This window comes from Gossypium hirsutum, chromosome D09, assembly GCF_007990345.1.
Source record: "Gossypium hirsutum isolate 1008001.06 chromosome D09, Gossypium_hirsutum_v2.1, whole genome shotgun sequence".
NCBI classification, from domain to species: Eukaryota; Viridiplantae; Streptophyta; class Magnoliopsida; order Malvales; family Malvaceae; genus Gossypium; species Gossypium hirsutum.
The window spans coordinates 31,712,114-31,725,457 of NC_053445.1; the positions used below are offsets into that span (position 1 = coordinate 31,712,114).

At 36.0% G+C, this 13,344-nt stretch overlaps 1 protein-coding gene and 1 long non-coding RNA gene across 3 annotated transcripts; one reads left to right on the forward strand and one right to left on the reverse strand.

Annotated features, from left to right (window-relative positions):
• The first annotated feature begins 730 nt into the window (after positions 1-730).
• Positions 731-8,489, forward strand: LOC121220809 (Fanconi anemia group I protein). Of its 2 annotated transcripts, XM_041100318.1 has the most exons (14): positions 731-1,819; positions 1,898-1,979; positions 2,070-2,261; positions 2,671-2,735; positions 2,805-2,964; positions 3,281-3,526; positions 3,608-3,724; positions 4,074-4,265; positions 4,397-4,478; positions 5,156-6,081; positions 6,162-6,660; positions 6,747-6,937; positions 7,561-8,020; positions 8,216-8,489. In XM_041100318.1, exons 1-13 carry the CDS (start codon positions 792-794, stop codon positions 7,993-7,995), a joined length of 4,215 nt encoding a protein of 1,404 aa, XP_040956252.1. In that variant the 5' UTR covers positions 731-791; the 3' UTR covers positions 7,996-8,020; positions 8,216-8,489. The 2 variants fall into 2 exon arrangements, with proteins under 2 accessions (XP_040956252.1, XP_040956251.1); XM_041100317.1 differs by having other exon boundaries at positions 7,561-8,489.
• Positions 5,637-10,579, reverse strand: LOC107891858 (uncharacterized). The gene is made up of 4 exons (XR_001682325.2): positions 10,025-10,579; positions 9,759-9,870; positions 5,905-5,974; positions 5,637-5,758 (listed from the first exon to the last, which is right to left on the reverse strand). It is a non-coding gene; the product is annotated as an uncharacterized lncRNA (long non-coding RNA).
• Positions 10,580-13,344: the final 2,765 nt, after the last annotated feature.

A 13,344-nucleotide genomic window follows, 5' to 3' on the forward strand; every position in this document is an offset into this window, starting at 1 on the left:
TGGGATTAATTACTAGCCTTAATATTAATATATATTTATTTTGATAAGTTCGAATGCTATCTTCTACTTTAATTAGGGCATAATTTTAATTTTTTTGTCAATTTGATCATTATTTTTTAGTTAAAATTAGTCTTAATTTAAAAAAAAATCAAATTTAATCATCAATCTTTAAAAAAAAGTTAAATTTCTACTTTTATAATGAAAATACGGACCAAAATGTTAAATTTTTATACATGACACCCATGACAATCCACTTGTAGTTTATGTTTTTATTATTTTTTACTTTTATATTGTTTTGAATTTTGAATATTTTATATTTTAAAATTATTTATTAACGTGACATATAAAATAAATAATATCATATTAATATAAAGTACATATAGATAATCATGTTATGTCAATATTGCTAAAAAAATATTTTAATTAGTATCTAAGCTAAAGAAAAGTGATTTGATTCTTTTTAAAAAATTAATAATTAAATTTAAGAATAAAACTCAAATTAAAAAATATAAACATAAATTTCACATTACGCTTTTTAATTTAATTAATTTATTCGAAAATTAATGGTTAATTTAGAGAATGTGTACGTATAGAAAAATGAAACGAGGCAGTGGCTTGAACCGGGGGAAAACCAAAAATGAAAAAATTTTAAACCGGGTCCGGCCCAGATATGGATTGCTTTTATGTCAGATTTTCCCGCGCAAAATGCAAAAGCTTAAACTCGAAATTCCCGCCTCGAGAAATACAGATAGATAGTGAGAGAGATTCCCAGACTGCAACTAATTACAGCAATGGCCACCACGGAATCGGCGGCGCCGCAGTTAAACGACGTCGATATCGTGCATTTAGCTCAACGAAAGCAACCTTCCAACAGCCATCAACAATCCAACGTTTCACTGCCTCCATTTCTCCTCTCTCCTCACTGTCACAAGGACCTCCTCTCTTACCTCCATTCACGCGCCGCCTCTCCTTCTCCCTCCTCCGCCGTCTGCGAGTACGTCATCTCTCTTCTCTCCCTCATTTCACTCTCTCCCGGAACCCCCACTGTCTGTTCTTTGCTCTCTTCTCTTCTCTCATCATACACTCAATTATTCCCTTTGCTTCCCCACGACTCGAATTCCCTCAGAACAATAAAAAAATTCAACACCCTTTTGATCCATGTTCCTTTAGAAGACCTCAAGTTGGTTATTGATTTGGTTGCATCAGATTTATCAGGGGTTGTTTCAGTGGATGATGCCCAACTGTTCGATCTTTTGCCGCAATGTTTCGAGTTGATTCGAAACGCGGAGGAAAAAGGTGGGGACTATGTGAATTCCGTCGTGGATAAGATTCTTGATTCCAAATTGTCGAAAGGATTTTTGCTTAAAATGGTTTCCATTGCCAAAGAGTTTAGTTTTCTTGATAAAACGAGAGGGAACGAGTTTTTGGAGAAAGTTTTCGTGGGGATTAAAACTGTGGATTTGATGGACTTGCCTTCCCTTGTTTATCAGTTGTTAGTTTTGGCTTCGAAAGGGTTCAATAAAAGGGAGATTATTGAAGGGATTGTGTACTTTTTTGGGTCTGAATTGGGTTCAAAAATGACTTCCACTGTTAGGCAAGTTGAAGGGACTGTTTTGTTGCATGTTAACTTTGCAGTCAAGCAGGATCCTTCTTTGGGGAAAGAGGTTATGGGTTTAGTTAAATCTGATCTTCGAGCTTTTAATCATTTCACGGTGGCTGTTTTATTGTCAGTGTCAAGGGTACGGAGGTTTAGTGAAAGCTCAATGGCTATTTTGAAAACAGCTTTGCTTACAGCATACCGTGACTATAAATTCACCAAGTAAGGGGCCACTCCTTTAAAACCTTTAAATTCTGCTAGTAGTTAATTAAAGTGTATGTGACTTGTTCCTTCATTTAGAGAATGTAAATGGATACCGGATGATATTAAGGGAGAATATCTGAAGAGTGTTAAAGTGGTCGAGAAGTCCGTGTTAAGAGCTGTAATTCCCTTCTTTTGCCCTATGAATTATGTTCCTATCATGTAATCATATATTTAAATTTGCATTATGTATCATTGTGCTGGTGTGTAGGTAAATGAGAGCAACTATGGGAGGGAGCACATGGTGCCTAGTATTTTGCAATTTGGTTTTATCTTGCTAGAGTCAGTTGGGGAGGTAAACTGCAAAGAGCTTGGCAATTCTAATGGTCTCCTTGGCATTGAAGAGCTTGGTATTCAGATGCTGAAAACTCTATTTGAGGTTCATGATATGGCAAGAAACGAGGTTTGTCTAGTTATGCAATCACAATTAGACTACATAATTTTTGTATAAAGCTACCGACCAGCATTGCCAGAGATACAGAATGGAATAGGAATTCAATTATGATGGAAATGTTTCAAATATTAAACCATGGGATAACAACTATCTTGTTTGTTCTTTTCTCTTCCTATGCTCTCTCCCTTTCTATTATGAAACTTGTATGTCTCGCAGTTGCCTTCATAAAATGAGGAATGTTTGAAGCTTTTTGATGATCTATTAGCCTTTTGCGTGAAGACTTTTAGTTTGAAACATGTTCCTATTTTTAGTAATAATTATTTGAACTATGATCTCCTTCTCCCTGGAAATTATTAATTGTACTTCTTTTTCTCCCTATGAGAATGCTTCAGTAATTGATTTGAAGGTTTTGACACAGATTATGGAGCAAGTCAAGTTTCGCATTCTCTCTTTGAAGCCAGAGCTGAGTAGGCCAATATTAAGGTAACTGCAAAGATAAAATGTTGGTTTTGTTTTATTTTGGTTATTGATAGCACTAGTTTTGATGTGCAGGCTGCTCTGTTATCTCATTCAGTGTTATCCTTACCCTATGATGGAACATATTCCCCGGCTTAAGGAATTGCTGGATTACTTCACTTTCATGGATGGAAAAATTGCCTCTTATCTTGTCAGTGCTCTTTTGCCTCTCATCAGATTCAGCCGTGATCTTCGGGTATATATCTCAAGCACAATTTAATGGGCATAGGCAGCCAGCTTTTAACTTATAAAGTTACTTAAAAATGCAAATTAGCCTCTAGTGTGTTGGGTGGGCAGCTGTTTATGGAGAATCACTAGAAATGAGTGAAAGAAACGAAATGTTTTTTTAGAATATTGAAATCTGACTTACATCAAATTAAATCTTTTAGTAATTATGTTTCAGTTTCTGATCAGTGATCTGCAATCCTGAAGAAAAATGTTATATCACGAGGTGGAAGATTTGCCTCATTTGTAGAATGCTTATAATTTAATTGTTTGTTTCAACATTTCAGGATTATGCTATTTTGGTTGTGCGCAAGGCTGTGTTTAGAAGAGAAGAAGCAGTTCGTGTTGCAGCAACAAATTCCATTATCGAGCTTATACTAGCGGAGAAGCAACCTAAGGGGGATGGCTTGTTTTTTCTCCAAGACTCGTCTAGCCAAGCAAGCTGCAGTCAGCAAGCTGACATACCTTGCAGCATGGGGGGAGATCTCTTTCAGGAGTTGAGTGCTTTGCTGCAGAGATGTCTTTATCAGCCGGTACTCTTTGTATATTAGCTTTACTGTTTCTTTTTGTTCCTTATGAACTATGTTTCTAACTGGTGAAATTGCTGCATTTAGGCAAAGGTGAAGCAAGTTGTGTATCAAGGACTGGTGAAGCTCGTTCTAGCAGATCCGGCAATTGGAGGGCTTGTCTTTGATTTTCTCTTACCTCATTTTCTCCAGTTTTTCAAAGAGGTCGTTATTGAAGCTCTAAAATAACTTATGTAAAGCTTTTACTAGTCCTAAGCTAAGTTAGTAGGACTTAAGGGTGAATGTTGGATACGGTTACGTGTCTGACATGGTCTATGTCTGGATATTTGCCGGATACAATTGTTAGAAATGGATACTTCAGGGAAAATAAAGAGTCGAAGCAGCATAGATCCTGAATTTAAACAAAGACCTTTCATTTCAAATATTTGATTTTCTAACGGGAGAACTTGTAGTGTTATTCATATCCATCCTGCATATTAGAGAATTGGTGTGTAGTTATGCAAGTTATGATAACCTGCAGTTGATAACTTGACATGAAGTGTGATCTCCACAGGGTCCGGATGTCCAGCTTGGAGTTAGCTCTTGCATTAAATCAGAAAATGGCAAAGTACTTATTCAGGAGCCCCTGGATTGCCTTCTTTCTTGTATCTCCTGGATTTTACTTCTTCAGACTCATGGCAAAACTGATAAACTTTTGGATTCTATTGGGGCATGTTTCGGTTTCTCCCTCTCGCAAGAGAATGAGGTATTGTCGTCATTAAATGTACATGTACAAAAATCCAATTCATGGTGTTGAAGATGGCATATGAATTTTTTTTTCTAAAAGTCACACCGGTAATATATTGAGTCTCACATCATAATGTGAAACTACTTCAGGATGGCAGGAACATGTCTACCGAGGTGTTTTCCGGTGCTTTTTTGAAGATCCGGAAGTTTCTAAGAAATGCAAATTTGGAAGGTTTGAAGGTTTTCTTCCTTTTATATTGTTTGTATCTTTCTATTTGGATATGAACTGTTGATGATGGAATCGACTCTTCTGGGGGAAGTCTTTGAAGTGTTGTCCTTTAAGTAGCCGACTCAGACTGTCAACAATGGAAGGTATTGTCCTCCGGGGGAGGGTTTGCCCCCCCCCCCTTGCGGAGAGCCGTGTATGGTTCATGGAGGGAGCGCCTCGACCGTACATGGACATACAACCACCCACCAAGAGGTTACGTGAGCATCTCGCCCTTGGTGAGATTCGAACCCCTGACCTATGGAATATAAGTCACCTATTGGGGTATATTCCATAAGGTAGGGGTTCGAATCCCACCAAGATCAAGACACTCACGTCCGGTCGAGGTGCCCCCCTCCATGAATAGTATACGGCTCTCTGTGGAGGGGGGGCAAAACCCTCTCCCGAGGGATAATACCTTCCCATTGTTGAGAGACCGGGTCAGCGTCCCCGAGGACGACACTTCGAATACTTCTCCTGGAGGAGCCAATCCCCCCTCAACATGAACTATGAAGAAAACAAAAGAAGACTTCTTAATTGTACCCTAGCTTAATATCTAGGACATTATGTGCATTAGTTTCTGTTTCCTTTTGTTGAACTCGGTTTCTTTCCCATACTAGTTTGTTTTATTCGTATTGAAGCAGACATTCTTGGTCAAACTCATGACGCAAGCTCTGCAGCTGTTCATGAAGAGAAATGGAAATGTTCTGCATTGATTTTGTCTGGAGTTATTGAAGTGGTATTGAATACCGTTGCAATGGATTTGGAGAAAGCAGCAGATCAAAAGGTTGAACTTGAAAAGGAGATTATGCAGTTTGTTGACCGCCATGATTCATTGGCAAAGGAGGCAAGTACTTCAAGACAAAGCAAAGCTGGCAAAAGACCAAATTTACAAGCTACTGCTAAAGATGCAACAGATGACATTGACTCAGGCAACCCCAAATTGATTCAAGAACATACATTTTTCTTGGCAACTTCAAGCATCCATCAGTTATTGCTAATGGCACTGAAGTTATACAGTAGTGAAAGCTCTGACATAGAAGCAACTTCACAGAATCATAGCCAGTCATCCTCAAGCAAGACATCAAAGAGTTGTTTTAAGATCATTTCATTTGCTTTGAATGCATCCCTCCATCATGTAAAATCTTCAGCCGCTGTGGGAAATGAAGGTCCAATGAAGAAGTTGATCTATGGGGAAATCAATATGCTGGGGCCTCCATTGCTGAGATTAACTCTTCTGCTCAAACCTGGTTCAAATGTTGCAACTAGTCAGAGAAAAAAAGAAAGCAAAGCAAAAAAGGATGCAGAGGAAAGAAAGGAACATCTCCTTCTAGCATTATTTTGCTTGAAAGAAATGATAACAGTCAGTCTATGTGGTTCTTGTTTGACTCACTTGCTTGAGAATCTCTTGTCAGTTCCTGAACTTGAGCATGCTGATTTGCATGATGAATGTGATCAAGCCTCTGAAATTAATGACCAAGATATAAAAAACAAAGAGCTATTCATTCAGAAATATTTGAAGCCGCTGCTCACAGATCTTATGAAACTATCAGCTTTTCGGACGGTTGAGGTATATGATTATTTCCTTCGGTTTAACTACTGCTACTTTCAGAAACAAAATCAGTCCAAGTGTAATTCTTTGTTTTTCAGATTCTTTGTGATATCATGTTGATGATTGGTCACAAATTGCCCTGCAAATGGAGGAGCTCTCATGGAGCTTGGGCTATTCGTATGTGCAAAACCAACAACACAACAAATTCCAGTATTGCAAAAAGCATGGTTAGACTAGCCACCAGTTTGAGCTCACCACCAACAGATTTGCTTGTGGCTCAAGAAATGTTAAAGGAGCTTTTAAAGTTTATAGGACCAAACAACAGTGACTTATCGCAAGTCTCGGAATACCTTGTTGTAAACCAGTCAACAACCATTGCTATAGCTTCTTGTCTACTTCAAATAACAGACAATGTCATTATCGACGTGGATTGGTCAACTAAAAAGCTAAAGGCAGCTTCACAAGTTGCTCAAAAGACCATTCATCATAACCAGAATGGAGAGCATAATTTGGGTTTCACATTTGAGGAAATTGTATATTCGAGGGTTAAAGCCATTGTTGAAGTATTATCTTCCTTTGTTTTGATGAGCCTCAAGGGTAAGCAAGAACTTTGCAATTAAGATCAAAATCTCTAACTTTTCTATCATTCTTTTAAACTGAATTTATGATATTATACAATACAGATAATCAAGCTGAGCATTTTCTTAGATTAACCACAAGATTTTACAAGAACTTAGCTCTGATTTCAAAGCTCAAGATTGCCCCTAAAGGTCAGAAGCAGCTTTTACCAAGCCTTCAATTCCAGAAGCTTGTCGAATTAACTTGCAAGGAGCTCACTGTTCCGCTTTATAACTTTGTGGCAGAGATGCAACAAGTACAGACCTTAATCCTGTTGGCATTTTGTTGTTGCTTATAGGGGTGTAAAAGCGAGCCGTCTGTGCTCACCAGCTACTTGAGTTATTGGGCGAGCCAAATTCAAGTATTTTAATGCTTGATCTTTTTCTGTTTTGAATTAGTATTGAAAATGTTGATCGAGTTCACACTCAAAGTTGAGCTCAAGCACAAACAACTGAGCTTGATGTTGAGTATGCCACTCGAGCTCATGTTTTACTGGGTAAATAAGCCTAATCAAGCAAGCTCAGGTATTTTGCTTTTCATCTTCAATTGAGTCAGTTTTAAAAGTGAGACCTGATCGAGCTAGAGTTGAGCTAGAGATTAAGATTCTTACTACTTAAGCTCAGTTTTGCTCATTACCCCTAGTCCTTTACTCACTGTCGTTTTAGAATTTTTTTAGGTAAATGAGTTTAATTAAGCAAGCTCAAGCAATTTGATTTTCATCTTGAATGAAGTTGGTTGAACTAAAGCCAGTCAGGTCTAGATTGGGATTCTTACAGTTCGAGCTTGGCTTGACTTTTTACACCCTTAGTCCTTTATTCAATTTTATTTTGGATTTTTGCTTGAGCAACTGCATTTTTCTGATATAAAAATGAGTTGCAGGCTCAACAAGAAAACGCTAACAGCAAAGGAATGATAAACAAGATCAAAAGGGAGAATAAATGCATCCCAGAGCTGATATTCCAGATTGAAGATTATGAAAAACATCTGATTCGACTCAGCAAAGCAACCAAGATGAACTTATTGAAGCACGCTAAACGCAGCACTTGTCGAGACTTCAAAATCTTGGACCCAACAACAGCTGTTGTCGGACAAGCTGTTCCCAACAATGTTGGAAATGATAATGACAATGAAAATGAAAATGGAAGGTGCAGTGACTCTGAAGATGGAAACAATGATGGCAATGGATCAGATAAAGTGTTGTCACATGAAGTGGAGTCTGAATCTGATGCCGTCCAAGATGATAGAGCTAGTGTTCCAACTGTTAAGGGGGTGAAAAGGTCTAGAATTGTTCATGATTCTGACGATGATAGTTGATGCAAGGATTGTCAGACTGCACTAGGTAATGGTTCTTGTAGAAACATAAATATATATTTGTTAAGAAAATTAGTAAAAAACTCACTATATATGCGTATTGTTGCTTACAAACGACAACTTCAGTAATATACGAAGTATCCTTTTAAGTCCTCTGTTTCAATTATTGTTATGCAAATGACCCGTATGGTGAAGAGTAAGGAATGGCCTAACAAGGATGCAGGCACAAACTAGGGCGCAAAGCCCAACAATGAAGGCCCTTGGAAGAATGCTCGTGAGAAAGACGAAAGGCTGATGGCTAAAGAAGATAAGGGAAGCTGAACTGTGAGTTGAGTTGGAATGCGACTGATAGATATACATAATTTTTATTAGTAATGTATTGTTTCTTACAGCTGTCCAGATGTCCTATGGTTAGTTACATGAGCTAAGCAAACATATTGAAGAATGTAATACATTTTTAATCTATCTATGAAAGGAAATTCAGCCTTCTTTTGAAATCTCCCATTCTTATTCAAGCTTGAATCCATTATTTGGATTCATAACAAATTGGTATCAGAGATCCATCAATCCATACCGACCAGGGTAAAAGCAAAAAGAAGACGATCATGACAAAGGATATTGGATTGCATCAACTGCAGGAACAAGTCACAACCATTCAGAAACAGCTTGAATCTATGCAGGCACATGAAGCAACAGTTCAAAAAATATGGGAGGACCAACAAAGAAGTATTGATGCTAGATTCCAAGAGACCCAAACTTGTATAGAGAAAGTGATGCATAAGGATAAAAAACCCCAATCTCTTGCAGTAACTTCTGATGAAAACACTCCCAACCCTACTACCATTCCTTTCCAAAGGAGGGATGGTAAACATCCAATAGAAGTCATTGTGATTGATGATCAAAAGAGATTTACCTACAAGCCACAACAATCAGGGTTGCTGCCAAAGAAGATATTTGACTCTGGTTACACTCCCCAACAAGGTAACACTTTTTTCAGAATGAAGGGGAGACCTCTGACTCAACAAATGGATTCTCTACCTTTACTCCAAGGCTAAAAATTGAACAGAAAATGTTTGAAGAAGTTAATCCTAGGCGTTGGATAAAAAAATGTCAAAAATATTTTGTAATATTCTCCATTGCTGACCATCAAAAACTAGAAATTGTTACAATGTACCTCTCTAGAAAGGCAGAGGTTTAGTTTGATGGTTACATGATGCAAAAGAACTTTGTTACTTGGAATGAATTTTCCCAAGATTTATATTTGAGATTTTCTAATAGAACTTACTCTGATATAGTTGAGGAATTCAATAAATTAACTCAGAAATCTTTTGTAGACGATTACCAGTAACAGTTTGAAGAACTACACCCTTACATGCTACAATATAACCTACATCTTCTGGAAAGCTACTTTGTCCCTAGTTTTGTTAGTGGGCTTAAAGATGATCTTAAGCCAAGAGTTAAAGCCAATGAACCTACTACTCTAGCCTCAACTTACAGACAAGCCAAACTTTATGAACTTCCCCTGGAAATTGAACACAAAAAACAAAACAACAATACTGAAGAAATACCTATACAAGCCAAAACCAGTTGCCAGTCAATCCATACACCAACCAAAACATCAATCAAAGTAAACGACGTATTCCTAACAACAATGCCAATGCCCAAACTAAAGCTTTTTTCCCTAACAACCAACCATCAAATAGAACCAATCTCATGGAACAAAGGAGGCAAAACAATCTATGTTTCAGATGTCGGGAGAGATTTACCCCAGGGCACCAATGTAAGACCAAGTAGCTTAACTTCATAGCAATTGAAGAGCCAAATTCAGAGCTAGTAGATACTATTGTGACCAGTGAAGAAATTGAAGCTGTGGAGGTACTGGAAGAAGAAGAAGAAGAGGAACAACAACAAAAAAAGGTTAGAGACCTTTATGAATGCACTTACTGGCAATACTAGTTATCATGCACTCAGAATCAAAGGAAGTATCAAAGTCAAGTTCCTTATTGTACAGATTGATAGTGGGAGCACTTACAATTTTATGACTCCTTAATGGGTAAAAGGAAGTGGAGAATTAGTTCAAACCCTTCCTTTGTAAATGACTGCAGCCAATGGAGAAAAATTATACAGTACTGAGCAATGTAACAACCTTCATTGGAGGATACAAGGATATGTTTTTTAAGACAATTTGAAGGTACTTCCTATGGGGGTTACAAACATGGCCCTAGGGGTGGATTGGATGAAGGGTTTCAGTCCCTTAATTTTTTGACTTCAAGGCCAGGATACTTACTTTCAACCAGGGTGATCAGCAAGTAGTATCGAAGGGCGAATCTATAGAGGATAAAGTGAAGTTCCTCAAGGAATCAAGGCCCCAAAAGTTGATAGGAAAAGAGCTAGAGGTAGACACACGACAAGATGGAATTCCATTAAAAATTTAACAATTGCTAACGGACTATGATGATGTGTTTCAAGAACCTTAAGCACTACCTAAAAAAAGATTCCATGACCATGCTATTCCTCTAAAACCAGGGTACAAGCCTGTTAACCTTAGACCTGACAGATTTCTCCACAACTAGAAGACTGAAGTTAAGAGACAAATTAGAGAAATATTGTCTGCTTCTATCATACAGAGTAGAAAAAGCCCCTTTGAGCTTTTAGTGTATAATCTCATCAATGCATACTTGTATTTTTCGAACAAATTAATTTAATAAATGTCCCTTATATATTATCTTTGACGGTTTTTTCATGCAAAACAAAATGACAGCAAATATTAGCTCACTAATTATCTAACGTTTAACAAATACTAAACGGTATTACGTGGTCGAATCGTAATACAAAAAGATAACTTGTATTAGTAGATAATCTAAATATGTCCTTTATAACGACCCGGTTTTCAGTGGTGCTGCAAAATGTGGTTTCGAAAACCCATTTCCATAAACTGAGTCTATAAATATAAAATCAAAATTTACAGAGTTAAAATGAAAATCTAATAAAATTCAGTTAAATAATTTAACCAAAAAAGTGATTAATTAAAGCACAAAAACTAAATTATAAATGTCTAATCGCTATAGAATTTTAATTAAAAAAGATTTGAGGACCTAGATTGCAATTATTTAAATGACCGAAATAGTTAATAAATTAATTTAGAATAGTGAAAAGTGGATGATGATGGTGTTCAATGAATGGATGACTAATGTAATTAAACAAAGATTAAATTAATTAATTAACATTAATTAATAACTAACCTAAGTATAAAAGAACAATTAGTGGATGAAAATCATATTCTTCATCTTCCATCATCGTCCACCATTGTTGTGAAGCAAAGAAAGCTTCAAAAACCCTTCATCTTTCGTCAACAATTTCAAGTAAGTCTCTAAGCTATTTTTCTTTGATTTTTATAAATTTATGATCATGGAAGCTTGATTTAGCTAGCCCAAGTATCAATTTTTTCACTTGTTAAAATTTTAGCAAGTTGTCATTATTGAAAAATTGATGAATTAGACTTGAAATTAATAGAAATTAAGCTTTGATTATGATAAGAACTAAATTGTAAAGCTTAATAAATTTAGTTGTTAACTTTGTTACATCAGGGACCAAATTGAATAAAGTGAAAACCTGTTATGAAATTATGCTAGGAATATAAGGTATAAGGTCACTAATGAAAGAATGTGAAATCAAATTTGAATCTAAAGCCATATATCGAATGATACACAAATCCCAAGTTTAATGACTAAGTTGAATAAAATTCGATGTATTTGAATGTAAATTAGATGAATTTTGATATTGTTTATTTATTGAATTATCATACATAGCTAAAGATGATGCCGAGCCATCGAGAGGGAAAAGAAAAGCAAAAGTCTTCAACGAGTGACGTGAGATCCCGATCTGTACTTTTATGATTCAAGATCAATTTATTTATTTGTATATTCATGTTAATTGTATGATTGATTATTGAGGTGATAATATAATTGTAGTCTGAATTGATTCATTGTGATTGATATTGAAAATCAAGATATTGGATTGAATTGAATGAAATAGAAAGTAGCATGATTAAATTGATACATGATATGTGATATGAAAATTGACTGAAAAATGTTATATGATATGAGGAAATTGGGAAATGATGATGAATTGAGAATGATGATATGTGAATTGAGTTATATAATGTAAATGAAACATTGATCACCCTATTAGTTGTCCGGACAGAGTCGGATATAGTTAGCATGTCATAGGGTTAGGTATAATGATTAAAACCATCATTGTCGAGTAACCCAAGGTGGTAGAATGTACATATAAAGTCATCGTGGCTGGGCAATTCGGGGTGACAGAATAATCAGATTATGAAAACCATCATTGTTGGGCACCTGAAGAGGTACTATGTACATGTCTCAGAGTCATCATTGCTGGATAACTCTGGGTGATAGAGTATTAGATCCATATATCCATTCTAAGTCCATGTCTAGTTGATAGGGTTATAAAAATATGAACCGATAATATGATAAATGAGATGAATGAGTTCGAAATGGTATGATTGTATAAATGTGATATGTGGAAAAATGAAAGTATGTGAAAGACCATGCGAGCCTGTTAAAACAACCTCTAGGGTCTGAATTGAAATTGAACCATTCAATAGACTTGAGAAAGAGAATTCAATTGTAAAATGAATGATTAAATAAAATTGGATGAAAAATTGATATTGAATGTCATATTAACGCGTACATGAGTATATGAATTTGAAATGGAAATGGTTGCATCTTTGTCATCAAAATGCAAGATATAATACATTTAGTTTGATTATCAATTGGAATAGTATATAAGAATGGCATTTGAGTATTGAATATGCAAATTGAATTGGTTGAATTGTAGCATATTTGGATTGAATTTTTATATTGAAAATGTTCATTTTGTCACTTGAATCATAAAAGTACCATCGAGCTTTTATCGTTTAGTGTCAGTTTGTTTATTCTGTGCATAGGTTTAGGTAAATCTCAAAGATCCGAGACGTGATTCAGCATCCAACCAATGATCCTTGACTCAATAATGTTTTGTATAACACCTTTTTGAAAGTTTGTTGGACAATGTTAATTTGAATAACTATTTTGACATAAATGGAATTGGTATATCATTGAAATAGTTGAAATTAAAATGTAAATGTTTTGTTTCAGGTGTCCTAAAACTTGTATCATCTGGACCATTGGAAATAGACGGTCATGTTGCGATGTCAAACCCTTTTCGTCGTGACGAGAAATCGTTAGTGAGTTGCGCCGCAACGAGGAACCTATTGAAAAAAATCCGATTTGAAAACGGTTTTCTTGTACAATAAAAAAATAATTTTTTGAAAATCGACCCAGCTTG

Bases quoted from the DNA above. Each gene is read 5' to 3' on its own strand.
- LOC121220809 (XM_041100317.1), top strand. From the start codon at position 792: ATGGCCACCACGGAATCGGCGGCGCCGCAGTTAAACGACGTCGATATC. The intron at 3,527-3,607 runs GTACTCTTTGTA...TGCTGCATTTAG, and splicing joins AGAGATGTCTTTATCAGCCG to GCAAAGGTGAAGCAAGTTGT. The intron at 6,082-6,161 runs GTATATGATTAT...TTTGTTTTTCAG, and splicing joins CAGCTTTTCGGACGGTTGAG to ATTCTTTGTGATATCATGTT.